Below are 13,415 nucleotides of genomic sequence, written 5' to 3' on the forward strand. Positions count from 1 at the left end.
TTGTCCATCTTTTGTTCTACCTTCTTCATATCTTCCAAAAACGAATGCCAGACTATCAACTTATACCTTTGTGAACCATTCATACTATATATTTAGAATTATATTTTTTATATGCCTTCTTCCTCATCTGTGCACTCAGATTCCTGCGAACTTGAGCAACTTTCTTCAGATATACTTTCTTGCGATGGCGTCCAATCGGAATCTGAACCAGAGTCTTGATCGCTTTCATAATAAAAACCAAACTTTTCTTCATTTTCAAACTTGTCCATATAATATAAGTATATATTTTTATTTTTTTATAAGTATTTATGCGCGTTTGTTTCACCACAATTCATATGTTTTCAATGTCTTTCAATGGTATCCAACTGTTGAATTCATCACTGTATCCCTTCCATTTCACTAGAGCTTGTTTCTTTTTATAGTCCCTCCGAATTACTTTGTCAATACGGAAAATATCCTGCTTTGCTTTTAATAATTCAGGTTCATAAAAACTGCCTTGTATCTCTTCACCTCTGAGATCTTTTAGTTTGTATGTTATTGGATTAGTGTATTGGATCTTATCAACTGTAAACACTTCTTCGGTCCAGTTTGGAGTATATCCTTTATCGAACACATTCCGTTTATACTTGGATATTCGAACCTTGTCACCAACCTTGAATTTTGGTTTCTGTTTCAATGTTTCTGTATCACCATATAGATTGAAGTAAACTATACCTTCATTCCTCTTGTTAGATGCTTCTACAGGTGTCATTTTTATGCTTGAATGTTTTGTGTTGTTGTACTGTTTCACTAGTTTGGGTAGCATATCGAGATACATTGTATTACCTTGAACAGTGAACTGTTTCCACATTTTGGATTTAATTGTCCTATTCCATCTTTCGACCACTGAGGATTTCTCTTCATTTTCAGTAGAGTACAGTTTTATTTTATTCTCAGCTAATAGGTCTTTTACATGTTTGTTATAGAACTCCTTTCCCTTATCAACCCATAAATATTGTGGTCTTCTGCCTTCCTTGAATATTGTTTTAAATGCTTCAGTAACGGATTCACCTTTCTTATCCTTCAATGGGACAATCCAACCGTATTTGCTGAAAACATCAATAACCATAAGAAGATACCGATAACCTTTATTCCATTTGCTGAATTTTTGCATTTCAACCAGATCACTTGCCCATATTTCATCAATATGATTTACAATGACTCTTCTAGTTTTGAATTTTCTCTTGATTGGTTTGTGTAATTCATCGGCTAATTGCTGAGCCCAATCATCAATACTCAGCGCCGCTTTACGTTTTTTGAACCAAGTCCAATCTTTCTTTTTGCTTTAATGGCATACATCGTTGGTGTAGCAAACCAAGGTCTTTGATTAAACGGGATTGCTTTTATACTGTCTTCCATGATTTTATCAGCTGCATGCTTTTTAGCCAGATTGTCTCCAGCTTTACTATAAGCTATATCATGTTGCTGGCAAATACTATCCAGATTATTTATCGGATCTCTATATTTTGGATCATTTGAAGCCAATCTGTCTTCCAGTTTTGTACCAGGTCCACAATAATTATATTTTTTACCCGTCGGAGTTCTCAAATGGAGTTCTCCCAACTTTGCTAATTGTTTTTGAATGTCTAAAGCACCGCCGTCTAGATCTTTCCTATTGGTTGTGTATTTTTTCTTGGGTCTTATTTTTGTCGACAATTGATTGAGAGCTTCAGATCCAACTTTGTGAAGTAGAGGATTCATTTTTCTCAAACCATAATCGATTGCTTTTTTCTGCAACTTTGGGTCTCTCATTAATTCGGAACCATAATATCTACCCATTTCAACGGCTTTTTTGCCAAGATAAGGTACTCCTTTAGTTAAAAATAATTCTGTTCCAGTATTAGCGATATCACTGAGTAAGCCCGCTCCCAACGGGCTGTTTAGTTTCCCTGTTTTTTAACAAATTTGGTCTTTGTAATACCACATTCAGCACAAGTGCAAAAGAACATTAGTCTACCATTTTTGGCTGTTTTGTAACCTGAAGGTTCAACACATTCGGTTACCTTTTTCTGTTTTACACAATATGATTTCATAATATATATAAGTTAGATATTTCTGAAATAATATTCGATAAATCTCTCATTTTTCATTGTATCATTTATGTCGAACACTTGTAATAAATCATAATACGAATTACCCTTATTCATTTCATTTAGAAAGCATAAACAGAAATACCCACAAGTTGTTGTTTGTATGTTTTGTATCTGATTGTTTTGATGTAACAAAGTCAGATTTTTCTTTTTGGCATGATTAACAATCTCTTGAAATGGGGGCATACCAAACGAATCAAAATAATTTATTACATTATCCTTAACATATGTTGCAACCCAATGAGATCCTGACATATAAGCTGGTTCAAGATTGTATATGAATAACGCCTGTTTATGGTTATGTGGAACATTTTCATCTCTCGACAGTACATCATTGATCGGTATATTCAAATATTTGCACCATTTTATCAGATCGTGATTGGACATAGGTATGTTTTTGTGAAATTTTGGTTTTACAATATTGCCCCCAAAATGGGTATGCCATTGAATGGACTGTTTTTTCCTAATAGTAACCCTTTTCCTTTTTTGGTTGAGGATGTTTTTTTTTTTCTACCATTACCAGTCACATATGGCGGATAACTGTAAAATGGAGGGGGCATTCCCATTCTAGGTGCTCCTGTACCATCCTTTTTCGACGAAGGTGGTCTACCTACCCTCGGTGCTCCTCTTCCCGTTAGCTTTTTGACAAGATTCAAAGCCAAAGGTATTCCAATGCTAGCCAACAGAGTGCCTAAAAATCCACCTGATTGTGTTCTAGTAGGTGTTATATGCACACCAGAACCTGTTTGAGCTGCATTGATGATGTCTCTTTGCTGTTTTGTAGTGAACATGTTCAGATATGGCATCAGTTGATTGATTGCATTGAAAGGTATCATCATGGGTAATGGCATAGCACCACCTTTTTGACCAGATCCTAACAATTTTTTGGCTCCAGCTTCTGCTAAACCACCAAGAGCACTCAACCCAAGGGTTTTACCAATTGCTGGTAATGCTCTCATTCCAAGTGACAATACGGTACTCAAAAGACTTCCGCCGACTTGTTTTCTGATATTAGTCTTAGCAAGCTTGATGTCCATTCCTTTGTTCAATTGTCGATTTTTTTGTAATCTTTTTTTTACCATTGCTGGAACATAAAGAGTGTCGTTTCCATTGAGAGAATCATTTGTCAGTCTTAGAACAATTGTTTCCCTTTTATGGTAAGCATTACTCAGATTCTTTTTTTGATTATCTGAAAGTCTTATGTTGATTTCATGAAGTTTAGTCATATAATATATGTTATATAATTCCAGTTACAAATAAATATGTGTCATTTACTTGATTTCATATTACTATTTCAGTTGTGGGCTTAAACTATCACCAATTCATTACCCACCTTGTCAATAACAACCGACTCTTCGTACAATACAACTGCATGGACATTGAAATCTGCTGCACTATTGGCACTTATTTTATACCTGAAAATCAACTGTTTAGGGTCTCTTGTTACTTTTTCTGTTTGATATGACAGATCGAAATAGATCAGTGAATACAGGCTGTTATAATTGGCAAGATTCAACTGGGTTCCGGTGTTGTAATCATTTTTTCGCATTGCATAAGACATCAGATCATTGAATATTCTCACTTTGCTTTCACTGTCATATTCTGTTTCTGGGTAGAAAACACCATTGCCATATTCGAGTCTGCATGTTGTTAAATAACTGTTGGCGTTTGCTGCATTTAGTTTGAAGGTATCAAGTATATATGGATTTTGAGTTGCAACTCTGGTTTTAGCCCGTTGTAGATAAACAAAAATTGCTTTGACATTGTCAATACTGGAAGAAATCTGAAAAAAACCACTGACTCTAGCAGGTGCTGACACTGCATATAGTTCACGCTGATATGTCCATTTGTGTTCTTTCATGAAAGAGCTTACAAATTTGTCGTACATACTGTCTTTTGGTGTTAATTTTGGAACCCATAAAAGAAATCTGTTAATCACTACTCTGCCGGCATCTGTTCCTGCTGCCATATTGATGAGTTCATTGTCGTTCTGGAGATTCAAATTGAATTGTAACTGCATAGGAACCAACATTTTATCCTGCAACTCTTCAAAAAAACTGTAACGATTGAGAGGTATGATCAAATTCACATTTTTTGCTCCTCCATCTCCAGCATCGTTGACATCTTGTGTAAGCACTCTTCTGGCCTCAAATCCTAAATTAGTATTGGCTGTCGTATCATTTGTGTCTAAATACCAAAAACTGTTTTTACCGACTGATCTGCTGTAATCATCAGAATATTCCAACAGATTCTTCACAAAAGTGACCTTATGTAGATTGTCAGTATCGTAAACAATTTTCCCAGCACTTTTAATCATCATATGTGCAATAAATGAATGAGATCCGTTTATCACCGTTATTCTATCGGCTGCTGCATAACCAGCTCCATCTGCTATTTTTTGTAACTGGAATTGAACCTCGAAATAAGCATTGTACCAATCATAGAAAGAACTCCGGTCGTTGATGGTGAATCTGTAACCATTTTTCTCCTGATGTTGACCGTTACCTGGGGCTCGGATTACATCATCAAGTTGAAATCGCACTAACTCATTTCTTTGCAATAATTCACTTGTTCTAAAAGCCATTTATACTATTGTATTATATAATTTTGCTGTCATGTTATTTATTTGAAAAATCTACGCCTTCTTCCAGATCCGGATATCAATCTATTTAGTATCATGTCAGCGCTTTCATCTTGCTGTTTAATGGGTGAAGATGGGGCTATTGCCCTTTGTGTCGTAGCTCCTTTTCTCAAATTTGCTAATTTTTTCATTATTAGGTCTCCTGACTTTTCTGCCACCGTCTTGCCAATTTTATCACCTGCATGGGAAACCCCTGATTCTAATGCCTTCTTCGCTATTGGCTTGGCGAATTTCTTGAAAACAGATGATGCCACACTCTTCAACGGTTTGAAAATGTTGTCGATAATAAGCCCAGACCCTTTGTGTTGAAATACAAATTTACCAAGTTTTGGATGGTAAAACCTCTTAAATTCATACGGTTTCATTATACTGTTACATTAGATACTTTTTAAAATCAGTGAAAAAGACGTATCCGCTCCATTTAGATCCACTAATCTTCTTTTTCCATCTGTTATCATGATTCTGATTGATGAAATTGTAGTTTTGTTCACAGGATTAAATGTAACTCTTTGTGGTTCGAGGGTGAAGGAGTAACTTGGTTTTAGTACACTGGTTGAGAATGAATAAATAATGTCTGTTTCTTCACCGTCAACTAAACTTTCGTTGACCAAATCGCAATGAATATTGAGTACGTCTGTGTCTTGACTGAGATTCGGCACTCTTGGTCCAATATGCGTTCCACTTGCTAATATCTTTTTATCAAAACCGATCAGGTCATTAAAATTACTTGCTCTTAAATTAAGTTGGTAATTTGCAGCTAATGTAACCGTGACTCTGAATGTTGTTTCGTTGAATTCAAGAGTCATCGGATACGTATCACCAGTTTTCGTTAGATTTTTAATATATGTATTAAAGTCTGTATAATTCCATACCCCAGCCGGAAAGGTAATGTCCTTAAAAGTTGAACCATTATCGGAGCTGTATTGGATTAATTGATTTTTGTACCCAGCATTGACATTGAACCAAGTGAATGACATGTTAATGACTCTGTTAAGACCGATAACGTATTGCTTATTATTGTCTAGAGTTACAGGTCTGGTGAAATTTGTTGTAAAATCTTCTGGTTTATTGTTCCCTTGATTTTTTACACTGTAAGATGATAAAACTATCTCTCGTTCCATTATGTGATTAGGTTACATTAAATTTTGAAATATTGTTTGTATAATTTACCATATTGTGATTTGTTAATTGTCGACATTTTTAATAATGTGTCCAATATGGAAACACCCATATTTCGCATGTCAATGCTTGTATTACCAGCTAATATCTCACCAATGATTAAATCCAATTTTTTCATGAGTTCTTTCGGTTTGTTAAAAAATATCACATTACCACCTTTTCTTTTTCTTCTGATTCCAGAACCTTTCATTGTTTCCAATTTAGTGTCATAATGTGCAATATATGCATTCAAGACATTTTTAGCTCTGTCTATTCTTTCGTTCATCTCTTGTCTTTGTGCTTCCCCGATCATTCCCTTGTTATATTGTTTCGTCACCTGTGTTTTATAACCTCTCAAACTGTTTCTTTTCGTTCTAGTTTGTGTTAAAATTTTACGAAGATATGCTTTGGATTTTTTGTCATTCATTTCTGGTTGATTTAGTATTTTTTCAACTGTGTCATAATTAGGAACTTCATACTCATTCAGTATCTCATTTTCCACATCTTCATCCTCCATTCCATAATCGATATCTTCGTCGTCATCGTATTCTGGTGGTAATTCTGGTTCTTCAGGAAAGTACTTAGGATCAACATACATCTCTTTTTTTCCTTCCAGAAGATCTTGTAAAGATTCTTCATATGTTGGTGGTTTTGGCACCAGTTGTTTTTCTTGCTGTGGCAAAACAGGTTGTTCAAATAGATCACCAAGATTCATATCTGGAACTTCATCCTCTATATCAATGCCGTAATCAGGAACTTCTCCTTTCTTCAGTGGTCGTTTTTTCCTTGGCAACCTTAAAGCCTGATTACTATCAATAACATCATCTAATTTGCTTGTGATTGGTTGGAATACTTTTGAAAATCCCTGTTGACTGGTCTTCTGATCGATATCATGTTTTGTAATTGCATTATGGACATAATTGATCTTGTCCCCTAATTCAGATTTACTCTTTGCGAGTTCTTTCCACTTAAGTAAACTCATTTATTGTTATATTGTTACGTTACATAAAATGGAAATTCATATATAAAAAATAGCGTTTTACACCGTGTTGAACACCATGTTGAACACCATGTTATACACCATGTTATTGAAATAATACAACCATATAATATAAATGAAGATACCTAATTATGATACTGGCGACGATGTTGTCACAAACTTCACACAACTACATGATTTTATGCCTGATCGATGCTTCCGCATGCTCATTTGTGGACCTTCTGGTTCGGGAAAAACGAACACACTGATGCATATGATTCACAATCTGTTGTATTTTGATAAAATATACCTTTATGCAAAAAACTTAGAGCAGTCAAAGTATCGGAATCTCATGAAAGAGTTCGAACCATGGAGTGAAGAAGCTGGTTATGATATCATTGAAGCAAGCAATGATAAAATAATTCCTGTAAAAAATCTCAATGGTGACAATCAAAAAATTGTGATATTCGACGATTTCGTATGTGATAAAAACCAAAAACCATTAGTTGACTATTTTATACAGGGGAGACATAAAAACTGCTGTGCCATATATTTGAGTCAAAGCTACTATAAGACACCAAAAGATATTAGATTAAACTGCTCACATTTTGCCATTTATGATTTTCCGAGTACTAATGAAAAAAGTCTCATATGTCGTGAAAACAATGTCTCAAAACAATTATACGAGAAAGCAACTAGAGACCCTTTCAGTTTCATATATATTGACAAACCTGAGAAACAAGTAAAGAAGAATTTTGATGAAACAATATAAATCAATTGTATATGAGTTACTCAAATGGTAAATTGCCTGACGACACATTTTCACATGAAAAAGTTGTTGAAATAGTAAAAGGATTGCCTGGTGTTGGTTTTAAACTTACTGATGACGGTGATTATGATATGCAGAATAAAAAACTGAGAAATTTAGATTCACCTCAAACGAATGACGATGCAACTACTAAGAGTTATGTTGATAAAGAGGTTTCTGGGTGTTTAAAATTGGACGGAAGCAATGCAATGACTGGAGCCCTTAACATGGATAATCGGCGTGTCGAAAATATTGCTCCAGCTAGACATGGTCACAGTGATGCTGTCAGTAGTGCGCATATGCATAACTTTTATTTTGATTTAAATACAAATGATGGAAAGATAGAAGCCCAAAATCCGATTGACATGAAAAATCAAAGAATCCTCGGAGTGAAAGACCCGATACTACATTCAGATGCTTCTAATAAATTTTACGTTGACAGCTCTTTTGATTTTAAAGCTGACAAAACGGAGCTGGCTAATTATTTGAAAAAAGATGGAAGTATTTCCGTAACTGGCAATTTTGACTTTGGAAATAATAAAATCAGCAATCTTGCTGAAGGCACTGGCAATTCTGACGCTGTTACAAAACACCAATTACAAACTGGTTTATCAACCAAACCCAATACAAATCAGGTTGTGCTCCGTGATGGTTCGCAGGACATGACTGGAAATTTAAATATGTCACAAAAAAAGATCGTCAATCTTGCTAATCCGACAGGTAGAAATGATGCCACTGGAAAAGGTTACGTTGATCGATTATTTTTGGATGCACTTCGATTAGACGGTTCAGCGAAAATGACTGGCAATCTAGACATGAACAATAACAAGCTTATCAATCTTGCTGATCCGACAGGTGTCAATGATGCCACAGGAAAAGGTTACGTTGATCGATTATTTTTGGATGCACTTCGATTAGACGGATCCTCTAAAATGACTGGAAATTTGGATATGTCTTTGAATAAAATAATAAATTGCGGACAACCAACCAGTGCCAGAGATGTGACTAACAAAGCTTATGTCGATTCCGAGGTTGGAAAAACATTGAAATTGGATGGAAGCGGTGTAATGACGTCTGTTCTAGACATGAACAATCAACGAATAATAAATCTCGGAAGAGCCACACATAATCAAGATGCAATTACTTTGAAGCAAGTAAATGACGCTTTTTCAACTATAAGTACTGCGAACAATAGATACACAGACGAACAAATAGAAAAAAATAAGAAATATGTAGACGACGAAATAGTTAAGAGTCATGTAACCACACATACAAACAGAGAAAATGTGCTGAAATATGCTATGGCTGATGGGGAATTTACAGAAGATTATGGAATACAGGATGCCAATTTAATCGACTATAATGACTCACCACATAAAAACAACAAAAAAGCATTTTCATTCAATGTTCAAAAGGCAGCAGATGGTTCCAGTCTGTTCAAAGGACGATTCGATTTTAATCTATTCAAACTGATACGTGACAATTATAGCGATAAATATACTGTGTGTTTAGAAATATATTTCCTGAGAACCGGTTTCGATGTGGAGTTTAATTCATTTCAGGTTACTTTTGAAAAAAGAAACATGAACACTGATAGAACCACTACAGTCAAAACCAACACAGATTATAAATATTATCGCTTTATCATGAACTTATCACCAGATGGTTCTTCACCAACTATCGAAAGACGGTTATATGTAACTGTTCAATCCACTTATGACAATAGAAGCCCAACTCTTTTACCATTGTATGTCCTGATTTACGGTATAAAAGGTGAAGCAAAAAACAACCTTGATTTCACAATTTATGATTACGAATTGGCTTATGAGATTGTAAATAATCAATTTCAAATGCATGTACCAATCAATATGAATGGTAATAAAATTTTAGGGTTATTTGATAAGATATTACCGTCTTACGCCTATGGAACCACTTCAGAATCATCACTGGGTTGTGATTTTAATATTTCTAGAACAGTACATCTAACATTTACTAAAATTTATATTAATAAAATAAAAATTTATGCTAAAAAAAATTATCCATCAGAGTCGAATCACGATATAACTTTTTATGGAGACGCTAGTGTATTTTATGACATAGATTTTTCAACAAGCAAAATACTTACTGTCAATATCAATCGATATTTTGAAAACATAACAAACATACGAATAAATTTTGATGATGACGATGGGGATGGCGTAAGATCTTATGTTTACATGATACATTACAAAACATTACTGATCAATTAAATTATATACTGCAACAGTATATGACATGTATGTAAAAAATTTAGATGGTACACATCTTCTTGACGACAATGGTGACAGAATTGAATACACCATTGACTATCACTCTGATGATGATTTTACCTATCAAGCTCAAGCTCAACTTTCAGTAAATGATGATGGACATATAGAAACTGACAAAAATCTCGTCGTTAAGGCTGCTACGGAAGATAACCATGTTGTCATAAAAAAACAACTCGATTTGAAGTTAGACAGATCGACTTTTATTATTTCGAACAGTCTACCTGGTATACCAGTGTTAGACAAAATCAGCATTGCATTAATTCCAGCTTTATCAGTAGTCACAGCCGATTCAAATGACAGAGTTAGTTCATGGATTGATCCTGTGAATAATATCGATTTTTCACAACAAACCAATTCAAAAAAGCCTCTTCTTCTGAGGGATTCATTGAAAAAACTGTTTTTTATACGTTTCGATGGTAGTGATGACTATTTGGAAAAAAATTCGTTTGATGTTTCTGAAATGGCAGGCAAATCTGGTAACACATGCACAGTAATACTGGTTGTCAATACAAAAGCAATAACCAATCAATCTCAGTTTCAATGGGGGCGTGGAGCCGTCAGATTCGGTATGCATATACCATGGGGAGATGGTACAGTCTATATCGATTTTGGTTCAACGTCAAATGGCAGACTGAACATTCCTTCTTTGCCGAATCTCACCGGTAATATCGAGGTGTGGACGATCCGTGTTAATCAGACAAATATGGAACTTTTTAGAGGTGTTTCAACAGTGACTCCGATTAAAACAGAAACAATTTCTGCCACTCTGACAGGTTCAGCTCAAGAAATGTTTATTGGATGTCAGGTTCATACTGATGGCACTGCTATAAATTTCTGTGAAATGGATTTATATGCTTTTGCTGTTTGGGCAAAATCTCTGTCTGATGATGAATTGAAAAATATGTTCAGATTCATTCAAAATCATTTCGATTTGTGATGTGGATTTTCAAAATATATAACTCAATATATATGTATATCGACAATTTATTACGATTTGTGGAATATAGTTTTCAAGAAGCAAAAGAAAAACATCCATGCATTAATGACAAAATATTAAAATCAGCACTTGTTTATCAATACCTGCACTGTTTCTATTTTAAAAGAGACATGTCTATGAATGAGATTCTTGAACTCAATGATGGTGAAATTGGTCTTCTTGGACCAGGTAGTGGCTGCCTAACATGGTTACTTGAAAAGATCTTCGGTTGGATTGATATATTAAATTCACATAGTGTATTACATGATGCTTCCGGGAGGTTTTATGTCCACCATAAGCTCGGTAGAGGTTACACTTATGCTATTTCAGAAAAATACACAACTAAACTGATTAAAAGATCGCCTTTTTGTGGTCAAGTCAGTGGTATACTATATTGTCTATGCAGACGATTAACAATCTAAACTATAACTATGACAGATCGAAAAAAGAGAATATTCAGCTGGAACCATATTTCAGACAAACTCTCAGAAGATCAGGTCGACGAACTAAAGAGCTATTATAAGGCATACCATAGAAAGTGTTGGGCGTACAAGCAAGCTGTGAAACGTTACAAAAAATTAAAACTGTTAGGAAATACTATTTCTGTCATAACTGGTACTGGTGGAATTATTAGTGCTGTTGTAACTGGCGGTATAGGCTTGGTAGCAATAAGCACTTGTGCTTTGTTAATCAAGTCTTACATGGATTTCCAATCACTGGATCTTAAAATACAAAATTGCACATACGCATACCAAAGTTATCAGCATCTTTTGAATTCAATAAAAGACATGTTGCGAAGTGGTGAATTTAATCCATCATTTCACACAGAATTAAAAAATGTAGATGATTTTGTGACTGATGTTTGTCCTAGTGTTGATAAATTCTACGCAAACTACAATGACAAATTCATTCCTTAACTATCACATTTATTTTATCGAATGATAATGCTAGGATGTCTTGCCAATATCGTTTATAACTTTCAAGTGTCTTTTTAGACTTTGATGTCTTGACCTTTTCAAAAGGAAGATCAAGCATTTTAAATATTTGTTTTAAAATGAAATTTATGTTAATCATACGCTTTCTATCAATGTTAACATCTTTCACAACTTCCCCGATAGCCGCGAAAATTCGAATTATTTTATCCATATTTTTGACAGAAATCTGGAAACCATTTTTTACAGCTATATTATTCATTATGTTTTCTATATGATATTTTCTTTGGTAAACACTTTTACGATGGAATCTATGCTTATTTGAGTGAAAATCAACAAATTCTATAAGTGGTTTATAGCCATTAACTGTCCCACATTTTTTACAAACTAGCATATTGTTATCATTCACTATATCAGGTTGATTGCAGCATTGCTCAATTTCTTTCGTATGTTTCGAGATTTGCTTATTACAAAATGGACAGACCACTTCTTCCATATTGACAAGTTCTTTATGCAGTTCTTGGCAACTCATTATACTATTATATGAGATATTATTTTAGGTTTTTTAAAAACATATAGTTCCAAAATAAATTTTGCGTTTTGACCCCCAGTATTTGCAGTGCGTTTTTACCCCTAATGGTTGCAGAATGTGCTTTTTTACCCCTATAGAATTCGTGCGTTTTTGGCCCTACTAATTGCAATGCGAAGAGACCCCTACAAATGGCATTGCGTTTGTAGCCCCTAGTTAGTGAGTGTTGGAAACGTCCATCACTGATGCCGTAGTTTGATGCCTAGTTTACAAACCACGTTAACAACATATCGTGTGAATGAACAAAATAATAATAATAATAATAACAATAATAATAGTAATAATAATAATAATAATAATAATAATAATAATAATGTTCGCTTAGGTAAAATATATGACATTTATTATATCTCTCAGATAGTACGCGCGCTGTAATTGGCTAAATTAGCGGGCCGTATTCTACAGTACGGGCCCGCTTTACAGCCCGCTAAATTTAAAATTTCGACAAAACATCATCTAGCAAGTTTTTCATGTCATTTCTCTTGCATAAACTTGTACTGAAAACTGTTTGAATCTTGCAAGCAACTATTTCAAACTTAACAGCCAAGAAGATTTAGTTTTTGAGATTTTGGCACGGCATTCTTTGTGGCAGTTGAACCTTCCGCTTCACTTTGACTAGTTTCCTTGCCCGCGCGCCGGTTAACCTCAGAGATATAATAAATATCTTACTAAACTCGTTTTCTCGGTCCGTACTGCAAGTTACGGATCCTCGTTTTTTTCCCGTTGATTTATGGCCTAAGCGCGACGCGCGTGGGCCATAAATCAACGGGAAAAAACTCGGTCCGTAACTTACAGTACGGACCTCGAACTCGGTTAGTAAGAGGTATTTACAAGGTAGTTTTAGTAAAATTAAAATGTTGAAACCAAAAGTTTTCGGCTGTTTGCCATCAGATT

At 34.6% G+C, this 13,415-nt stretch overlaps 1 protein-coding gene across 1 annotated transcript; it reads right to left on the minus strand.

Annotated features, from left to right (window-relative positions):
- Positions 1-331: 331 nt before the first annotated feature.
- Positions 332-850, minus strand: LOC137974202 (uncharacterized). The gene has a single exon (XM_068821084.1). It carries the CDS (start codon positions 848-850, stop codon positions 332-334), a length of 519 nt encoding a protein of 172 aa, XP_068677185.1.
- Positions 851-13,415: the final 12,565 nt, after the last annotated feature.

The sequence above is a fragment of the Montipora foliosa genome, chromosome 10 (assembly GCF_036669935.1).
Source record: "Montipora foliosa isolate CH-2021 chromosome 10, ASM3666993v2, whole genome shotgun sequence".
NCBI lineage: Eukaryota > Metazoa > Cnidaria > Anthozoa > Scleractinia > Acroporidae > Montipora > Montipora foliosa.